Source organism: Sus scrofa, chromosome 15, assembly GCF_000003025.6.
Source record: "Sus scrofa isolate TJ Tabasco breed Duroc chromosome 15, Sscrofa11.1, whole genome shotgun sequence".
NCBI classification, from domain to species: domain Eukaryota; kingdom Metazoa; phylum Chordata; class Mammalia; order Artiodactyla; family Suidae; genus Sus; species Sus scrofa.
Window position 1 is genome coordinate 114,205,340 of NC_010457.5, and position 23,050 is coordinate 114,228,389.

Sequence of the window (23,050 nt, forward strand, 5' to 3'; positions counted from 1 at the left end):
GTTAAACTTTTTTAAAAAAAATTACACAGATGGTAAAAACAAACAAAAGCAATCAGCTAGTCAGATAATTTTAACAGGAAATTTTTAATAATAAAGTTGAAATAAAACTGTAAAATAGTACCTCTAAAATTATTATTTTGTGTTTACTTTCAGATCTGCATGATTTAGCTTTATAGTGTTATATCATGCTGGAAAGTTGCTTTTGCATCAGATCAATCTGAGTTTTAATTACGTGTCTGCCTCCACTAGTTGTGTGTGCAGAGCCTCTATCAAAAAACTCAGCTTAAATAAACATAAGTACATTCTTCACCTAAGGTAATGAGAAATAAACACAGCAGGAACTACCTAGTTTTTCTTGAATTCCTGAGATCTAATAAATTTGCCTCTAGGACCTGCCTAAGTACTATCATTAAATCACTGGCAAATCACATGTCTCCCCTAGGCCAGGACAGTCTCAGTTTATACCACTGGTAAGTATCAACAGAACCCTACATACTCCCAAAAGTGCCCTTATGTGAGCAATACATCTAATGTTTATCCTTTGATAAACACTTAGCCCAATTTAGAGAACCTAGAACACCTCAGTATAACAACACATATATACACACACTCACACACAAACACACACATTCGTATTGGAGTGTCTAAGAACGAACAAATTCCCTTTCTGAAAAGGTAATTAATTACTGGCCGTAATAAACCTGTATATGATATAAATGGATATTTTTGATATGATAATTCCCTGTAATCTTATATTTTAAAAATATAATTGGATAACATTGACTATCATCCTGCATCCTATCTTTTCATTGACTTTTGAGACCATTCATTTATAAGTGTAACATGCTTCTAAAATAATTAACACATTTAAAAATGCTGTTTGTCCTGTTGTACGTAGAGCTGCTCATCGCCTTGGGTAATATGTTGGAGCTTAACTCTGTAAGTCTCTAGGGAGCTTTGTTAATTTTGAGTCCTAATGACATCCTTTTTTGGAGAATTTAAACTATGGCATTAAGCATTAAGACTTAAAGTTCTGTAACTAAAAAAGATAGCTAGACCTAATGATTCTGAAAGAGGCCCTTCATATATTTTTAATTTTATGATTTGGTAATTTTCCAGCAACAAACATGTTCATGTATAAAATTCTAAGTGCTAATAAATGGCCTCAATTTTTTCGCCATCCCTGTGACCCAATTTAATCCATTTTGCTATCATATTTACAAGAGTATTTCCTCTTAGCACGATGTGTCTCTTTTATACACTCCTGAACTAAACTTTAGTTGTTTATAATTATTCTCTCTTGGATTCTTTTCCTTTTCTAGGTAAATTATAAGCTCTGTGAGGTTAGGGACTATTATTTTTACTTTTATACTGCCATATCTCCAAAAACATTCTCTAGGATGATTGTCAATAATTATAATTTACTAAGTCAAATAGCATATGGGATAGTTTAGCCTTCAATATATTTAAGAAAAACACAATTACTTCACCTAAGACTTTTATAGTATTTGGAATAATTGTGAAAATGGCAAAAAGTGTTCTTTGCGTTTCTCTTCTAAATAGCTTTTTGTAATTGCTCAATTCACTTATGCTCTCTTAATTATTGAATTAATCTCCATCATATTTCAGTCTCTCTACTAAATCAGCTTTTGTCAAGGTCACCATTTTTTTCCCTTATTGTCAAATTAGTCATTTCTTAGATCTTATCTTAACCAATCACTTAGTAACACTTCAAGTAATCACTTTCACTTCCTTAAAACACTGTTTTTCCTTGACTTTCTCCTCTATCTGGTCAGTCCTTTTTCCTACATCTTCCTTATCTCCCTTCCCTAAAATTGTAGAAGAGTGAGTTCCAGCATTTAATCATTAGAGTTCTTCTCTTTACTTACATGTGTTCCTTAGATATGATGTCATCTATCTCTTTATGTAGTGATAAGCAAATTTATATCTTAGTTTAGACCTCTCCTTTGAATTTACATATATACATATATATATATAATAGATGTCTCCACTTAAACAGCTAATATCTCGTTTTTAAACTACAAAATAAACTTTTTTTTTCTTTTTTGTGCCACACCTGCAGCATATGAAGATTCCCAGGCTAGGGGACCAACTGGAGCTGAAGTCACCTGCCTACACCACAGCCACAGCAACGCCAGATCTGAGCCACGTATGTGACCCATACCACAGCTCACAGCAACGCTGGATCCTTAAACCACTGAATGAGGCCAGGGATCGAACCTGCAACTTCATGGTTCCTAGATGGATTTATTTCTGCTGCACCATAACAGGAACTCCCCAAAATAAACTTTGATTCAAACACTCCTTCACCTCCCAAACAGTGTTGCCTGTTTCTCCCTGAGTCTCTCTTATTTTAGCAAATGTTAATTTTATCTTTCTGTTGTCCACAACATTTCACATTTATTTAAGCTAGGGAAAAGCTAACAAACACGTAATTAAATCACTGTTCATTACCACTCCTTTTTTTACTTAAATATAATCTATCCCTTTGAGGGAAAATATTCTTTCATTTTTAACCCATAACATTTACTTCTAATATAACCCATGGTATCTACTGACTTCTAGTTTGATTCTGCTTATATAGGAGTTCTAGAATAGAGCTTGCCTTTTTAAGGGTCTTATTTTCATAAGCAATGTGTAAATTTCAAATAAATTTAGAGACATATACATATTCAGAGATTAAAGGTTAAAATAATGGACCTTCTATTTTTAAAAGTATAACTATAAGTCCTTTAAATGCTACAATTGTGTCACAAACATCCTTCTAATTTTGCAGGCTAGTTTGTCTCATAAAAAGAAGCATTAAAAGCATTAAAGTAAATGATTATTACATGAATAAGTGACCAAAAGAATAGTTTACTTCTATAAATATTTAGATGTTATTTATCCTAACTCAACTTTTTTTTTTGGCTGCACCGACGGCATGTAGAAATTTCTGGGCCAGGGATCAAACCCCTGCCACAGCAGTGAGTGACCCAAGCTACTGCAGTGACAATGCCAGATCTTAACCTGCTGTGCCACAAGAGAATTCCGTAAACTCTTAAAGTCACATAAATATTTCAACAAGCTTAGAGTTCTCTATATATTTTAAAACTTAACACAAATGTAATTCTAAAATATTTCTGGTGAAATAAAATGGGAAAAGTTATTTACTTAATGCCTCTTAAATCGAAGCTTATATGTTTGTAATATTTGTTTAGTCTTGACTTCAAATCAATATGTGAAATAATATTTTAAACTAATATTTTCTCCTAAAAAGTAGTGAAACTAATCCTCAGACCAGTTTTTATTTGTGTTTGCTTGTAGTAGTTTAGTTTCTCTCTCACCCTCATCATGTGTTCAAAGTTTATGGCTTACTAACCCAGCTGTGATTCCTAATCCCCTGTGCCATAACATCGTCTGATCTAGGGGTTTATAAAAAGCTAAATAACTTCCCCAGCCTCTCTACATCTTGATGTGAATTACCACAAAGTTCTGGCTAATGAGAAAAAAGAAGGTCAGCCAGAGGAAGTATGGAAAAGACAGGTACAGCTGATGGAAGCTCTCCCTTAGACTGCAGCAGCAATCTTGCTACCAAAACTGAAAGATAAGAAAATGACTTAGATTCTGGCCCTGATGATATTGATCCATGGAACCAAAGGCAGTAGCTCCCTCACTTCTAGAGTTCTTATTTTCAAGAATAACATATAAAGCTCTTTGTTGAAGCCACTAGCACAAGGCTTAATTTGACTTGTAGTCAAGTCAGGTCCTTACTGAAAATGGAAGTAGTAAGGAACTTATTAAGTTTTCCATTTTTTCTTGCATTGAACTATCAAAAGCATCACCTCTAGACAATCCAATTTTTAAAAATAAAAGATGAAACAGATAGCAGTTAATAACCCTCCTATTATGTCTTTTATTTTGTCTGTCCAATTATCACAGTCTTTTGATTATTTACCAGGCTTTACCTATATCTGCCTTACCTGAACATTTTTATTGGAGGTGGAGTGGGGAGGTGCCTTACACATTACAAGTAACAGTAAGTAGAAGATTATAAAACCTCTTCAAAGATGTAGCTTCTGAATTGTGCAATTTAAATATGTTGTAGCAGACAGCCTGTTCACTGCCATTCATTTTCAAATAATGATAAAGTTCAAAAGCAGTAAAATGTTTTCATAATTTACCAACCTCAAGCAAATATTGTATTAGAAGATAAATAAAGAGAAGATGAAGAAATCAAAGTTCTTCATTAGCATTTAACTTGGTAAAACATGAATATTCAATTTTTCTAATTCCTGTGCCCATAGTAGACTGGAAGTAACCCAAAGGAAAAAAAAGTTAGGGTGAATCTATTTCTGTCTATCTCTTTTAATATAATCTGCAGAGGACTCAGACAAAGACAAATAAACTCTCCTTGCAAAGACTCTTGGTCACTGCACCTCACTTTAAATAATGTTTTTAGTGTAGAATGGATTGCTTTTATATTCTAAGGGGAGGTTTATTGTGACCAAAATCACAAGAACACATTTTAGAGCATTTAATAACAATGTTTAACAATATAGCTCCTTTTTGAACTTATATAAATGCCCAATCCCTAATTAGAACACATTTCTAATTACGGGGAAACCTATTTTTTCTAAAGCGATTGCTTAGAAGATGTTATAATTCTGCAGATGTTCTGAATGCAGATTTAGAGCCACCAGACAACATAAACAACAACAAAAAAAATGAACCTAAGTTAATTCAAAGAACATTGAAATAATATAATAGCAAGACAGCTTTACACTTTGCCTGAAACCATTTCATTTACATGCAGAAACAATCATTACTACTAAGGAAAAAAAATCCACATCTATATGAACCAGATTCTCTTCCCAGCTAGAATATTAATTTTTCAACCTGTTCTTTGTCTATTATTTTTCGCTCTTGAAATTATGTATACTCTTAACATTAAGCTATATTTGATAGTATGTCTTGCTTTGGATATCCAGGAAAAGATATTTAAAAATCTCTTTCTTTTGTAAAGGATCATTAAGGAAATAATCTAAAAACTGGTATTAAGTAGATATATATATATATATTTTTTGGTCTTTTTGTCTTTTCTAGGGCCGCTCCCGAGGCATATAGAGGTTCCCAGGCTAGGGGTCCAATTGGACCTGTAGCTGCTGGCCTATGTCAGGGCCACAGCAACTCGGGATCCAAGTCGCATTTGTGTCCTACACCATAGCTCATGGAAACGCCGGATCCTTAACCCACTGAGCGAGGCCAGGGATGGAACCTGAAACCTCATGGTTCCTAGTTGGATTCGTTAACCACTGAGCCACAATGGGAACTCCTAAGTAGATCTATTAATTCCTTTTAAATTTGTCAGCTGATGTATATCTACAAACTTTCTCCTTGTCAATATTTTAGTTTTTCAGATAACACATCATTATTTTTCCATCTAGGATATTCCCTACGCAAGTGGCTCACCATTACTTATAATCATGCCAGCTAAGTTAATGCAAAATTTAAGTTTTTCTTAGGGTAAATAGGAGAACAAGAGATAGTAGTTAATGAGTCTTAACTTTAATATCTGGTAACGAGTTTGTGGCTAGAAAATACCATCATCCTTTCTGGAGTACATTTGGGGATATAATAGTACTTTAGTGTTTGGTAAAATAGTCAAAAACAAAGTAATCTGATTTACAACAATCTAATTTAAATATTTTATAACTGTACACTGAAGATGATATGCAATAATCACCAAGCTATAAAATACATGCGCTTCTTTATTATCAGGTAATGATGTCTTAGTTTTTAAAAGAGAGCATGAGAATGAAGAAAAGGAGAGGCCCTTTGAAGCAATCTAGTCTTTTATAAAAAGGTTTAAGCATTGGCACAACTCACTAAGTTAATTTTTAAGTTTTAATTGTTTCAAAACTTTATAGAATCAAAGTAATCTTATTAATTGTTGAAATATTCAAGATCCATCTATGTATATATCTATCCATTTAGGATTACTTAAAACCAACTTTAGAAAATCAAAAAACCTTGAAAAAAGATTAATTAAGCTTCTTTATCCGTCGTCTTCTATATAACACAATTAATGACACCATAAAGAAAACAGTAAACTCATTAGAAGACATTTGTAAATATAGCAGTCCTTGGTAACCTTTGGTGAAAATCTTTGGCCGTACTTTGAAGGAACACATCTAATTTTACATAAGTATAAAATCTGTTATAAAATTATAAATTATATATAAATATAGATAAAAAGACCCTATTACTTAAATGCTTTCTAACACAAACATCTGTAGTTTTATAATTTTTTTTTCTGTCTTTTTAGGGCTGCACCATGGCATAAGGAAGTTCCCAGGCTAGTGGTTGAATCAGAGCAACGCCATATCTAAGACGCATCTGTGACCTACCCCACATCTCATGGCAATGGTGCATCCTTAACCCACTGAATGAGGCCAGGGATTGAATCCATGTCCTCATGAGTACTAGTCAGGTTTGCCACCAATGAGCCACAGTGGGAACTCCTGTCATTTTATAATTTTAATATATTGTCTATTTGACTTTTTTGAATAATGATTAGAAAATTTGAATAAATTAAATATTTTCCATGTATTTTAATTGTACCTAGCTAAAGATACTTTTTATAATGCCAGATACACATATACATATACACATATATATATATAATTTTATAACTTGTAAAAGTCATAAAATTTGGAACAACCTATCTTTCAATACTGGATTGCCCATATACTAACAATAAGGAAAATAATGCGATTGTAAAAAGAAGTTATTGATCTGGGAGGCTGTCCATAACATACTATTAAGTGAATAAACTAAGTTGCTGAATAATGTGTGATGTTCCCATATTTTAAACAAACAAAAGGTTTATTATTGCATACTTGTATTATTATATGGATTAATGTGTAGAAGTAGAAGAATAAATATACATTATACACACATACCTCTATATTTAATACACTGACCATGTGTTACTTTTGCAATTTTAGATGCCATTTGAAAATATATTGACAATAATAATTAATCTGAAAAAAAAAACCACCTAAATCACAATTAATGAGCCTTAACCACCAGAATGGTGAATTCTACTTTTACTTTAGATTTGAGAGGCATGTGGCAAATTGCCAAGACAAGAAACATGGTTTGAGGATAAATTTAGTTATATCAATACAATCAGACTCAAATATATTTATTTGTAAGGGATTGTTATTTACAATATAATTTCTTATTTATGACAATTTCAAGAAAAATGAGGTAGGAAGAAAAATTTCTGATTCCTGACACAATGAATGTTCTCTACTTGCATAATTGCACATGCACAAAAAAACCTACCAATGTTTGTAAGTAATGGTGTAATTTAGGGTAATGGTCCTATATTGGCATTTTGCAATTTTTCACTACAGCTATCAAACCTGCTAATTTCTCAGGACACACACAGGATGCTATTAGATTCTGATTAAATATTTACGTCTTCTAATTTAGTGAGTTCAGAGTCACTGATAGCAAACCACAACCTGTTATTTTCATGCAAAAAAAAAAAAGGGTGACCTTCAGTTGGATACGTGTAAAATAACACATTGCAAATTGTTGATGATATGTGAATTAGTGTCAGAATATTTTAAATGCAAAAATTAGCAGAGTTTATATTTGAATTTAAAATCTTAGACCACTACTCTCTTCATACATTCACACACACTAAAACCTACCCTCCTCCCTTTGGGGAAGATGGGTTCACATCTACAACTTCAGAGAGAATACAGAACATTAAACAGAAACTCTATCAGACTTTTTATATCCATCTATCTGCACCTTTCTCTATATTTATTCTCTCCAAAAAAAAAAAAAAAAAAAAAAGACAGGTGTCTTTTCATTTCCAAATCTAATCCTTTCATATTTTCTTTGCCCCCTCATTCTTCTAGATTTTTTAGGAAATACCTATAATCGATGATCTCTTCTCTCTCCCATATATCCAACCTTTCACTCTCTACCAGATCTTTCAGAAAACTCCAATTTCATCCATCGTCAAAATACCTCTCTTGATTTTGTTCCCTCCCTCCCTTCCTTCACATGTAAACTTCTCAAACTATATCAATAGCATCTAGCTATATTTTCATATTTCCTATTCATTTTTTTTTTTTTTTTTTTTTTTTGGTGGAGAGTACCCATATGGAAGTTCCTGGAACAGAGGTTGTACCACCCCTACAGAGGCACGGGAGTTGCAGCAGTGACAACACTAGATCGTTAACTCATTGTGCCACAAAAGAACTCCCACATTTCCTATTCATTTTTACTCCATATCTGTATATGGAGAGACATTGCTATATACTGAATATATGGAAGACTTCTGTACATTAAATTTCCCACTTAACATAACTTTGACCTACCCAAATCACCCCAAATTCAGCACATACAAAATCACATTTATGAGTTCACTACCCCTCCACTGTGCTACATATCAGTTCATGTTATCAGCACCCATGCAACTTTGCAAACAAGAAACCTAGGAGTAATTATAAAGAGTTCTTCTCTTAATTACTTCATATCTAGTTAATCACCAATAACCAATTTTAAATTCTAAATATTTATTGAATCTTGTCACTTCTCCTCACCTTCATCCACCTTCCTGGCTTCCCAATCCTCTGCTTATTGATTTCCAATAGCCTCAGCTACATACTCCCATTCATCATATTATCAGTATCTGAATCTTTACCATTTCCAGAATCTTTATTTCAAGAACACTATTTTTAGATGAGACAGTTCTCTATTTTTGGTTCACCTAGGCTGCTATCTTTACTTCAACAATATTGGGAAATTTCGACCATTGACCCTACCATATTTTCATTGTATATTCAGCCTCCCTTATGTAACAACTTCCTTCATCATTCAACTTAATTTTTATTACCTTTTCTATTATCATTTTCTTTTCTTTTCTTTTTTGTTTTTTTAGGGCCGCACCCGGAGCATATGCACGTTCCCAGGCTAGGGGTCCAATCGGAGCCTCAGCCGCCAGCCCTACACCACAGCTACAGCAACACCAGATCCAGCCACATCTACAACCTTACACCACAGCTCACAGCAATGTGGGATCCTTAACCCACTGAGCGAGGCCAGGGATCAAACCTGCAGCCTCATGGTTCCTAGTCAGATTCGTTTCCGCTGCGCCACGATGGGAACGCCATCATTTATTTTTCTTATAGCCTTAATTCACTTCCCTCTGTCTCCTGGCTATAGTACTTACCTGGCAAAACCCTAATCTTGGGTAAATACAAGTTTCCAAGTACCCATGCCTACATGATCCAAACAATCACAACATGGCTGAATAAAACAAGGCAAAGAGATCATTCTAACTTACACTATACTTCTGGTATGATCTCCTTCCATCTTTGGTGGATTAGTAAATCTCTTTCTTAAAAATTACAATATTGTCTCTCCTACTTTAATCTAAAATGATGACCTCACCTTATATTTCATTTTAGAAGGTTGTGAATTGTCCCATATCCTTACCAGAAAAACTGCGATCTACCTTCATATTCGCCCATATAATCTAAATTTCTTCCAGTTACAATGGATGTAATCCCTGCTCGTTTCTCCCACCAAATTCTCCACTTGCAAATTGAACTCCATCTTTTCTGATGAGAGGAATTTTGCCTGCAGTTGTTCACAATCTCCTGAAATATATTTTTCTTTTTTAAAATCATTCCCATCATCTTACAAACATGTTATAATGTTGCCTAAATTAAGCAAAACAAACAAAAAACCCACTTTTTGGATTTCATGTTCTCCATTTGCAGCATACACCTTTTGAAAGCTTTCTCTGTACAAATTTTTTTTTCCTAGTTCTGTATTCTTTTGTCCTTTTCTTAACTATTTCAAGTCAGTCTTAACTCATTTTATCACCACTACTCCAGTGGAAACTGTTTCTGCCTTTTTTTTTTTTTTTTTTTTTTTTTTTTTTTTTTTTTTGGTCTTTTGTCTTTGTTGTTGTTGCTATTTCTTGGGCCGCTCCCGCGGCATATGGAGGTTCCCAGGCTAGGGGTCTAATCGGAGCTGTAGCTGCCAGCCTACGCCAGAGCCACAGCAACGCGGGATCCGAGCCGCGTCTGCAGCCTACACCACAGCTCACTGCAACGCACTGCAACGCCGGATCGTTAACCCGCTGAGCAAGGGCAGGGACCGAACCCGCAACCTCATGGTTCCTAGTCGGATTCGCTAACCACTGCGCCACGACGGGAACTCCTGTTTCTGCCTTTTCAAGTTTCACCCATAATTTCCTTCTTGGCAAATAAGATGATCAATTGTTCTTCTCTATCAGCATTAGTCTTAGTCTCACTCCCTTTCACCTAGGAATTTTCTTCACTTGGCTGCCAGAATTCATTTTTTTCCTAATCCTCGATTTAAATCTCCTTTGTGCTATCTTTCTCCTTCTCTCTGCCTCTAAATAATGGGATATCTTAAGGATCATTCCTAAGCTTTCTTTTCCATCTGCACTTTCTGCCTGTGGAATCTCATCCAATATTATGGATTTAAATTTGGTTAATGACTCAGACCCTCTCTTGAGCTCCAGAGTGTTATAACTACCTGCCGTTGCAAGTTCTTCCCTCAGATATCAAGTAAGCAACTCAAGCACATCATGACCCAACAGGATTTGTTTTAATTTTCCCCATAAAATTTGTTCCATTTCTTTCTGAGACTTTATCTCAGTTTATGATATCACCCCTCACCCACTTAGTCAGATCAAAAACCTAAGTGCCATCTGTAGTATTTTTCTTTTTCTTACTATCCCAATACCATCCAATTCATTTACATTTTTCTTCCTAGTAAGTAAAAATACAAATAATTATAAAATGATATTGACTATTTTCTCTCTCTTACCACACTATAAATGTTATAATATGAGTGAGTGTACAGTGCTTGATATGTAGTAAATATAACTAATATTTACTCACTGGCTATTGTTAAGCAGCATATATAGAAGTGTTTTTTTTTTTCATTTTATCATTTCAAAAACAAATAAAATATGGTATGTTTGATTGTATTGATAGTGGGAAGACATTTTCCTGGCAGAAATCGCTTTTTCACCTTATCAAACAGAATCAAGTGATACAAAATCTAGGTTTCATATACTACTTTTTTGTATTCATTACAACTTTCCACCAACTCGGTCCCATCTCACAAATCTTGCAGTATAAACTAGGGAGGAAAATCTAAAGAAAAAAGCCTGTCAAAGCCCAGCACTTCATCCATTATTTTATTGTTGCCTGACCATGAATTTCAGATTCTTATTTCTACCTTTGGTAAGTGAGTATGGGGTGGCAGCAGTAATATAATTAGTGTCAGGTCTCTGACGCAAGTGGTTCTCATACGGAACCACAGGGTTTTTGTTTTTTTTTTTTTAACTAAATCTGACTAGACTTTATCCATAACTACTACTTTAGAAATGATTAAAATAGCTTTACCTACGTTTATTCATAAATGTCTTAGTTACTGATGTGTTAATATATAAAAAGTAAAAATATATATGTTATGTAATCTTTATACAAGAGTATATGTTTAGAATATGGGAAGTATTGCTCTATTCTGATCAAGCAATGTCAGGTGTATTATTAGACTAAAATATGCTGTGTGGAGACAAGCACTATAAAATGCTATACATTGGAGAAAGTCAAAATAAATAAAAATTAAGACTAAGAGAAAGATGAAGGGTTAAATTATTTTAGCAGGTTATAAAATATTCAATCATCCTCATCATAGGAATTTCTCTCCACTGTTCTTCCACTCGGGAACCATACTAGTAGGAAGAAAGAAATGTGAACTTTAGAATCAATGGACACACTTGAGCTCAAATCTTTGCTCTTCCATGTACTAAGTTATTTTTTTTTGTAAATTGCTTAATTATTCTGATCTTGCTTCCTCAACTGTTAAATGATAATGGTGATAATTGTTTTATATCATGAAAGTTAAATGTAGTGTACCTGGTATATACTAGAATTTTTTATAAAGAATGGCAAAAAGAAGCTCCAAGTCTGAGAAGATTTTGGAAAAAGCAACACTATTCTGAGAAAGAAATAAGAATTGGTGTTTTGATTTTTTCCATTGGTCATTTCTTTCTTGGTACATAGAACAATGGTGGCATTTACTCTGGGATTTGAACTCAAGGATTTGGGATCCAGAGGTTCAAGAAAGAAATATATTTGGAAATAGATTTTGCTTTTTTTCATTAAAAAAAAAAAGTTTTTTTCCCTTAAACAAGTAAAATTTTTTATGGCAAGAGATTTTTGTTATTGCTGTTTTATTTTTGCTCTACTAAAAGTAACTATAATTATTCCATAAATGACTCAAGCATATGGAATGCTTTACTCTGGGCAGAGGAACAGAATGCCGTAACAATTGAGATGGATATAGCACTCAGAGTTTATTGGAAGTGCATTTCCCTTTCCTTATCATTCATTTGTTAGTTATGAGTTACTGTGAAATTACTAAAATTAATTTATAACACTATTGGTTTGTGGGGGGATGGTAGCAAAAAATGAAATCACTGTGAGGAATTTCACTGGTAAATCAAAGTGCTCTCTGTTAATTAGCTCCTACTTACATACGAAGTATAAAAATAATTGTATGTTTATGAAAGAATGATTAGTTAGGGAAGGTGCTGAGGTAATAAGAAAAAAGCATGAAGAGAGCAATTTAAGTTAATATCTACATATCATTTTATGCAACCACATCACAGAAGGGGGTCTTAGTAAATTAGATTCCTTTAGTTAAATAGTTAAATAGGAAATATAGAAAAGAAAGAAAAGATACTTAGGGCTTAATCCAATGTATGCCTGACTTACATGGAGAACTAATTTTGACTCCTTTCTGAATACACACATGCATATCAGGCATAAAAATAGAAATTTTAACCTTTACTTAATAAATGCTTATGTTTAACTATTGTTCATTTATGACATATAAAAATATAAATATTTTAATAGAACCTTTGGCCTCAAAAGATATTTTAAGAGAATCTGTGCAATATAATACCAAATCTTTGAGTAATTTTCAGTTTAAAAAGTAGACAATACTAGGAGTTCTAAATTCAGACCCAACTGGTCATATTTAGTTCTTCTCTAATGGAAGTTTATAAGACTTGTGGGCACATATAAATATATAGGTATATACAATGCATTCAGGCAAACAGATGTTTCTCCTTGTCTCTGTCTGTCTGACTCATACCATCTGTAACCTATCAAAGATGATAAAATAAATACCCTTCTATGAACATGTAAAAGCATTCCCTCCACCATTTCTACTATGTGTAAAATTATTACCAAAAATACTCATTGCAAAAAGGCCTATTCCCTATCAATATAGATATCACACTCTAAAATCAAAACCTGTGACCTCCAAAGTGGGGAAGCAAGAAAAAAAAATTACAGTTTCTGTTTATATTAAATTTTATTTCACCCTATTAAAAATCTATCATAAATTCTATTTTTATAACTGCCTAGATGAGTGTATGATGAAAGGCTTTCATTGATAAGAGTATTCAAAGTTTTCTGATGACAGCTCTAGAGCAGCGCTATACCAGAATACCTAATGTGAGAAAATGGTTATTTAAAATATTCTAGTAGAAATCCTTTTAAAGATGAAATTAATTATGGTAAAAATGTATTTATCTCAATATATCCAAAATTATTAGCATTTCAACATATAATCAATATGGTAAAATGTTAATGAGATGTTTTACATTCCTTTTTTTTTTGATATGATGTCTTTAAAATCTAGGGTACAATTTATGGTTACAAACCATCTCAATTTGTTTTGACCATATTTCAAGTGCTCAAAGACCACATGCGGCTTGTGGTTTTCCTTATCAAACTCAGAGCAGGTCTAGAACACTCTTGAGGAAGACTCACCAGTTTGATAAATAAATGGAAAGGACATAAATTTGGTGTTAACACTAGGCCAGTTTGTACCCAATTATACTGCTCACAAATGAAATATGGAAGACCTGGAGTCAATGTGTACACTGAGACCTTACCTTATAGAAAATAAGTGTACAAAAGCACCCTGGTTTTAGTTCTAAGACAATACCTTAATTGCTTGCTTCTGGCTCTCTTTCAAGCAAACAAACAATAAATTATTTGAAGGTAGTAAGACAAATTTCTTCCAGACCTAGAGGTGTTCTTATACAGCAAAATTGCATAGGACATAGCAAATAAAGGTTCCTCCTTGCAGGACAAGAAGAAATAAGAAAGGGGTCATTGGAAATACTATACTTAAGTCACCATGGCAAGTAAGGTAGGCAGAATTCAAAGATGGCCCCAGCATTCCAGCCTCTAGTGTATAAACATGTTCACCCAGTTATTCAATCAAATAGTAACTTAGGTGTGCTATAAAAGGATTTTGCAGATATAATTAAGGTTCCAAATCACTTGACCTTAAGATAAGGAGACAAAAGGGTAGGCCTGATCTAATCACAGATGCTTCTCAATTTGGGTCTAGAGGTCAGAGAGATAAAAACTGAAATATTCAATAATGAGAAAATTGGCACACTGATGCTGTCTTTGAAGATAGAGCAGGCTACGTGACAAGGAGTGCCCAAGGCAAAGAATATACAATGAAACAAGAGCTACAGTCCTACAACTGCAAGGACCTGGATTCTGCCTTCTGAGTAAACTTGGAAAAGGACTCTAAGTTCTGGATGAGAACATAACCCAGACAGCACCTTGACTTCAGTCTGGTGACATACTAAGGAAAGAACATAGCCAAGCCTGTCCTTTTACCTACAGAACTGTGTTTTTGTTTCTATTTTTAAGCTGATAAGTTTATGGTAATTTTTTACATAACAATAGAAAACATACACAGTTGATCAATTCCTTCACTTTACCTAATCACAAAATAGATTTTTTTTCCAAATCCTTGCCATTAGTTATAAAATATATAATATAGATATATGATATTTTGAATTTCAAAATAGATTTTGAGGGTAAACTAGGATAGCTTTAGAAGCTAAATTTGTTAATATCTTCATATTGGAGAAGTTTAATACTATTCACTCATATAATTATTCTGATTTTTTTCTATAAAACACTGAAATTATTTCACATACATACTAAGCATGATTTTAAGGATAAAATACTAGGAGTAAGTAAAAGATAAAATATATATGCTATATGTGGTAACCCTCATTATTTTAGAGTTTATTAATTTTGAGATATTCAATCAATAGCATTTGGGTGCTAACTAGATGAGAAGGCATTACTCTTAGGACTTTCAATAATTTACCGATAACTTTTGTGTCAGATTTTAGTAAGGGATGAAGTTAAATGCCACTTTTTACATACATGTATACATAACTTGTTGTTTAACATATTTATATCTTAATCCTTGGAAAGCATGAAGTAATTTCTCTTTATTAGGGATTACTTGTTCATTTTGCCATATCTGCTACTTTTTTACTTCCTTTGTGCATTGTCAGAGGAACTCTGTATGTACCAGCTACAGAAATGTTTGCAACGGGTTTATATTTTTAGTTGGTTGCAATTTAGACAGCTCTGTCTGAAAGTTAGGTTAGAAATAAAACACTATGAAATAAAATTTAATATTTAGTGTATTAAAATCCAAATTAAAAATCCTTAGTAATATTGATGTCATATTTACACCTCTAAATTATACTCTATAAAAATAATGCCACAGGTCAAATCTTGGAACAATATATTCAAAATACTTTTAAACCATATAAATATCTGCCTAAAGAAAAGAACTGAGACTTTAGAGATATCTTTTATTTTTTTGTTTCCATTTTTAATAGAGGACATTGGATTGTCAGTAATGAATTTCAATGAAGCTTAAAATATTTGGAGATCATTGACTGTAAGCAGTCTTGACATCATTCCAAATCAGAAATGAATAATTACAACACCATTATTTCTATACTATAGAAAGATGCTCATGGGAAAGAGCAAAAAAATATTCACAGTGGTTCCCTCAATCCATTGAATTTTTGCTCTGACCCTTAAATAGTATAATAAACATCTTCTCAGTTCAGTAATGCTATCTTTAGATTTTCTATTATAGTCCTAAAGTCAATACTCTTATAATCTCTTTTGATTTTAACCAGAAGTATGACTTCTGGTCACATTTTATAGTCAGTGGCTTTGAGTTGAATACTAATGATTCTAGGATCTGTAAAAGCATTGTAACAATGTATAGGGATTTTTGTGGCATATTGTTATAAAAGGCACTCCCGTATCCTTGAACTACTAAATACTTTTGTTTAAAATAACCACTTGAACTGTATGAAGAGGAATTAACAACAACTGATCTGAGATGTTTTGCTCTTGCCTTATGTTTCTTTGATAATTTTGGTATTTTTATGAGTATTGGGAAGGGTAAGAGTAAAATCATCCGGAAAATAAGAAACCCACATACTCTCCTTCACCTCTTCAGACTCTTTAACTCAAAAGTAAATTTAATATACCAGAATGTGGAGAACTGAGGATAGATTTATAATAAAAAGCCTGTGTACTTTTTTTTATTGGGCTTAGAGATCATAACGCAACTGCCACTCAACTGAGATAACTATCTACGGACTTTTTTGACCATTAGATGTGGTCATAAGTTACAAACGAAGTTCCTTGGAGGCAAAACAAACAAAGAAAAAAGACTGTGCCATTTGTAAAAGTGATGCCAAGAATATCACATCATCTCTCTTGTATATCTTACACGGGTCACACTCCTAAAGGATTAACTGTTATGTGACCTCTTAGGGAATAACCACTATATTGTAAAGTGAAAGTGTGACACAGGCGTTAAAATGTGACAGGAATATAAAGTGTTTCTCAAGTATCTTCCTATATGAGATTTAGGGAGTTAAATTAAGTTGAATTACCTTATTTCATATTGTGAAGCATCTAGAATAATTGAGTTGGAGCAAATAGCTGGATAAAAAATTTTGAACATATATCTAGTAGTCATAATAATTTATGTCCCAAATTGAAAAAAAAAAAAAAAACTAGTATACAGCTAGGATTGCTAACTAACAAAAAAAGGCTTTGCAAATAGTCTTTGCTTGTTGAGATGAACAAATTTAGGTTCCAATAGAGTAAGAAACTGAGACCTTAAAAAAGCTTTGGATGTATATTTGACAAGGAAACTAAAGTAGAAAAGACTCTAATACAGCACTCTATGAGATTCTATATGAAAACAGCATACGTGCAAGCTAAAATAAATAGCATACAAAATAATAACAAAAAATTTTCTGAACATATTTCTTCATGTGATTCTTGATGGAAAAGGATGAGCATCAAAGGTAAATGCTGTTTTGAAGGCATTTATTTCAGATAAGGAAATTATGGAGAAGTTTCAAAATTACAAGTATTATTTTCATTATAAGTAGCATAGTCTAGGAGACTACAGGTGAAAAAAAAAATTCTATCCTATCCTATCCAATCTTCCTGGAAGAAAATTCCAGCAGCAGCCTATAAGGTAAATGGAGTGTGGAAAACCAATTCAAAAATTGTAGGCTTAGGAAAGAATAACACTGCTTAGAAAATGAAAGTCGATCAAGATTGGAAACATTTCACCTGTTTTCATTTAAATCTTCAATCTCCTTTCCTGCTGGTTTAGGAAAGAGAATATAGCATAATGGGGCAACAGGGAGTATGAACTCCAAATATCTTGAAATGGCCACATTGATACGCTCAGTGTAATTTTCTGTGACTAAAAGACAACTGGGCTTTCGTACAATCTCCCAGTTAAAACATGGTTTATGACAATTAATTCTATCTTATTTTTGTCCTTCTATTATATAAGATGTAATCAATTAGGACAGAATCTTAAGGGGGGAAAACTATCATAGAATTTAAAACTGGAAAATGACTTGAAATATTACTAGAATAGTCCCCTGCTTTCAATTAAATATATGCTCACCGCATTTCAGAGAAATAAGCATTTACTGCAATATTAAGGACCTGAAAAAGAAGGTATTTGTTACTTTTACCTCTCATTCAGTCTGCCTCAAAATTCCCCACAGTAATATATACTGTTGCAGAGTGTCCAAGCTAAATCTTTCATAAAAAATTCCAAACTACCTTATAAAATGCCTCAACAAGTCATCTAATTCTAACAAATCAATACAATTGAAGAGTAGAGTCACATTGCTTAAAATTTAAGCTCAAAACATGTATTAAAAATATCTAGAGTTTTCTGAAAGGAGCAAATAGCTACCTACTACCAATTCTTTGAAATAGTTTTATTTAGAAGTCTGAAAAAAAATTTACTTAAAACCTGAGAAATTTTGATGTGTCAATTTCATAGTCATTGAACTATTGGATTAATGCCCTAATGATAATAGAACACAACCTCACGAAAGCTTCAAAAAGATTGTTTTGCCAATATTTCAACTAGAGTCATAAACACTACCAGTGAACTTATCCTAGATAATGGCTCCTGTGTATTATCTCATTTAACCCTCACACTGATCTTATGAGGTATAAGAATTCCCATTTTAAAAATTGCCATGACTTTCCCCATTCCACAGATAAAAAATAGTGTATAGTCAATATTTGAACCCAGGCTTTCACACTCAAGAAAAAGTGTGAAAAGCTTTTTACCTGTACAAATGCCTCTGCTCTTTACCTGTATAAATGCCTACAAGTGATTTTTCATAGAAATGAAGGGCTGAACTATACTCTCTATGCTATTCCTAGACATGATCACCTATTTATAACAAAACTATTCTGAATCAGGTATATTGGTTTAAGACGATAGGGAATGACATGGAAATCTAGGCAAGTAATAGGACTGAGCATTACCAAACCACTTTGATATAAATATTGGAAATATCAAATCTATAAGGCATACTATGATTTTGAGTTATGTAATCTCAGTTACTTGCACTGAAATCCACAAGTCACCTGTCACTATGGTTTTAATCCTTTCTCTGTCTCTGCATATGCCTTTGCCTATGACCTACTATTCTTGGTACCAGTGGCCCACATCATGACAGTGATTCTCAAGATGAAAAAAAGAAATGTCCTTTCCTTCAAAGGACCTGTCAAAGGGGTAGAGGTAAATATTAAAGATCCCTGGGTGACTCTAAGAGACCTTCCTCCTCCTGGAAGGATATGCTCCTTCATCTCTAACATCTAAAATATCTGATATCTAGAGACATAATAAGTAATAACATTTATTGAGTGATTTATCTAAGCCAGTCACTGTTTTATGGGCTCATTCAATCTTCATAGTCAATTTAGGAATGATATTAATATTCTTATTTTATAATGAAGAAAGTGAAGCTCAGACAATTTAAGGAACTTACCTAAGGTCACACATCTAAAAAATGGTAGAGCCTGGCTTTGAACTCAGTCTAATTCCAAAGACAGCTTACCTAACCATACTACATTGCCTCTTGTTAATTGATTGGCTGTAATGATTATAAGACAATCATCAAAACGAATGTGAAAACATGCTTCAAATTGACATCCAATGACACAACTAAAGTCTCAAGGAGGAAAAATTATTTCATATATGTAGTAACAATCTAAAATAGATATTAGCTTATCAAACCAGTTTGGGCTTTAGGTCTCTCTCTCCCTCCCCCTCCCTCTTGTTGATTTATTTCATAATTTGACCTTGCTCAAAACTACTATACTAACTGGTCTTGTGCCCAAATGCCAAAGTGCCGCTGTTGTGTGATCACTTTACCACATTCTATTTTTTAATTTAATTTTTTATGTATTTCATTAAAAATACTTTATTAATAAGACATATCACTTCCATTTTAAAACAAGACAAAGGCAAAATAAAATATAAATTAAAGAAAACTACAACTAAGTTAAAAGACATGGATGAATCTCATGATATAATATTTAGCGGAAGAAGCCAGATGTAAAGAGTCCATAGTGCATGGTTAAAGTACAAAAATAGGCACACTGACCTATGTTCTTAGCATTCAGGGTAGTACTTACCCTCAGAAGGGGGCACAAGAAGCATTTCTGGTTCTGATACTGTTCTGTTTCTTGATCTGGCTGATGATTACACAACTGTCTCATTTGGAGAAATTTACTGAGCTTTGCATTTATGTTTTACATTTATGGCTTTAAATATAAATATATATATATGTTGTATTTCAATCAAAGGTTTACATTAAAAGGCAATGCTTTGCCCCAAATGATTACTTTGTTAATTGTAATTTAGCACTATATTCTTTCTTCTGAAAAATACAATTAATTTGTTTCATAAAGAAAGCTAACAATATTTCTACCCAACATTGTAAAGTTATTGTTTTCCTAAACATAAGATGTTTTAAAAATCAACTTTATCGAGGCATAATTTACACACAGTAAAATCCATTCTTTTTAATGTACTGAATTACCATTTTGAGAAGCCTGTACATCCGTGCAACCATCTCTGCTATCAAGATGTAGAACAGTCCCACCACCACCATCCACAAATTTCCTCGCGAGAATTTGGAGTCAACCTTATCTGCCACTCCCCAGCCCCTGGCAAGATGGATCTACCTTCTGTCTCTATGGTTCTGTCTTTTATAGAATGCCACATAAATGGAATTCTATAGTATGTCTTCTTTTAAGTCTAGCTTCTTTCATTTAGCTTAACGCTTTTGAGATCCATCCATGTTTGGTGTATATCAGCAGTTTTTTCATTTCTAGTGCTGAGTGGTGTTACAGTGTATGGATATATCACAATTAAAAGATATTTTTGACTAATTTTCAGGTTTTAGTGATTCTGCATTGAACCACAACAAATGTTCACATATAGGTTTCTGTACAAACATGAGTGAAATAACTTGTTTTTTAATTCTAACTTGTACTTTTACCTGCATAAAAAGAGTTTCTACATTGTCTTTAGTCTACAGCAATTCTGATGCCTAGAGAATATACCAACCAGTTTAAAATAACATAAAGTCAGATTAAATAACATCTTATAAAAACAGATCAACTTTTGCAAATTGCTCTTTTAAAATATTTATTTTGTAATCATCTATAGAGTTACGAACAAAAATATACTACTAAATTTCCAGATTAATAAATTTAAAATTCTGTTTACATTGTACAAAATTAAAAATAAATGACTTTACTAATTTAGGTTCTAAAATCATAATGAATAAAAGAAGAAGAGGTAAGAAATTCAGCTTGAAAAATAAAGTGTTATATGCCTCTTTCATAATTCCCTGATTTAACATATTGTCAATTTTACCCAACTGGTTCGTACTTTTTATCCATGATAACTGGGTAAGGATCTGAGTGACAAAATGGAAACATGGTAGATGTTACCTAGCATGTTGTGGTAATGTGGAATGGCCCGTCCAAAGGTAGTAAATGCAGTCATGACTAGTTGGACCGCTACACCTGCAGGCAATTACAGAACAGAAAACATCATTCTCCGTTCACAGTGACATGCACACACATGCACCAGTGCTCACACATGGAGCCTTGGAAGAAAAACATGGGAAGCAAGCACACCAAGTACCTATCCATCAGGCCAATGCAGTCTTCAATACTTGAGCCTATGCACCTGCAGAAAATCCAAATTTTAAAAATACAAGGAAAAAAAAAATCAGTCATTTAAAAAAAAGAATCAGAAAGACATACTGATTGTGTCAAACTTAATTATCATTATTAGACAATTTCAGAACTTCATAAATTTAAAGCTAGTGAGAATATTATTATTCCATGGATACCCAGAAATTAATTGCAAATACAACACAAATGCAATGCAAAATAACATGTCCACAGTAACGGACATTGTACTCTGTTTCTGTGAATAACTTCCAAATACATGCTGCTCATTTCTAATATTTTAAATTCATTTGTATCATTCATGATTATATGTCTTGATGAGTAACTTGATATTTCAATGGCTATAATTTCATGTATATGGTTTCTTCTAAAAGGCCATAAGTTTAAGTAAAAAGCAAAATCAATAAAAGAGGAAACATGAGCTATTCAATATAATACATGATGCTTAATATTCATTAAAGATTGATTTTAGCAGAAAATGAGTTAACATGGTTTAATGCTATTCTCATGGATACTTTACATAATCATATTATTCCATTCCTTGGTTGTGACTGTCTTTAAAATATACTTATCTTTAAACATGAATTCATTTTAAAAGCAAATTAACTGGTTTAACCATACCACAGTTTATCTTGACATTCGCTTTTAAAAGAGCAAGGCCATAACAGGCAAATAAAAACAGGTTTAAAAGTGCCATAATATTGAAATAAAAAAATAGCAAATAAATACTACCCAAGGAAATGACTAAATTGAGACCTAGGTAACTAAAGAACCCACTGATGTTAACATTTAAGTGAAAGTATAATAGTAAAAAAATGCCAATTTTGAGGTATTTTAGAAATATTTCTTCCATATTTCAATGAATTTGAATTGTATTTTTTCTTTTTCTCATTAAAGACATTTAGCTCCAATAAATTATCAAGATTTCTTGTGTAGTTATGATTTATAGAACTGTCTAATTTTGCTGGTAATATTTTTTCCAACTTTCTAAAACTGAAAAGGAAGTTGAATTAAAATCACTACGTAATGAAGTAATAAGGTGCTCAGACTGTATAAGGCCAGACTGTCAATTATATCGTTAGAAAACTCTGTAACATTGGTAAACTAATATAACTATGTATAAAATAATTAAGCCACTATTTCTCTGCTTTGTCAGATTCTGTTATAACATTCCTCCTGGGGAAAAAATTGCTTTTTGAAGATTAGCTTTGAGTGGCCCAGAAAAATTTTCATGTGCAGAAAAATGGGAAATACACTGTGAAAAAGACTTTCCCCAAAAAACACAAATAAGAACTAAAAATTTAAAATATAGAGCACATGACATTGAGTTGATTCCATAATAAATAATAAAAATCATTTCTAAAAATGAAAAAATCAATTACTGTAAAAGTTTCCAAATTGTTTTATATGGTGTTCTTTTATTCTATTCTAAAGGACTTATCTTTTTCTAGTTTACTATTATATCTTCCTCAAAATGCTTTTTCTCTGTAAAATTAATAGCC

The 23,050-nt window shown here is 32.7% G+C and overlaps 1 protein-coding gene across 1 annotated transcript in view; it reads right to left on the bottom strand.

The window, feature by feature from the left end:
* Positions 1–23,050, bottom strand: part of ERBB4 (erb-b2 receptor tyrosine kinase 4) — a 1,130,412-nt gene that overhangs the window by 238,767 nt on the left and 868,595 nt on the right. Inside the window, 1 exon segment of the mRNA XM_021075968.1 lies at positions 21,303–21,377. Within this exon segment, the coding sequence (XP_020931627.1) occupies positions 21,303–21,377 (75 nt within the window).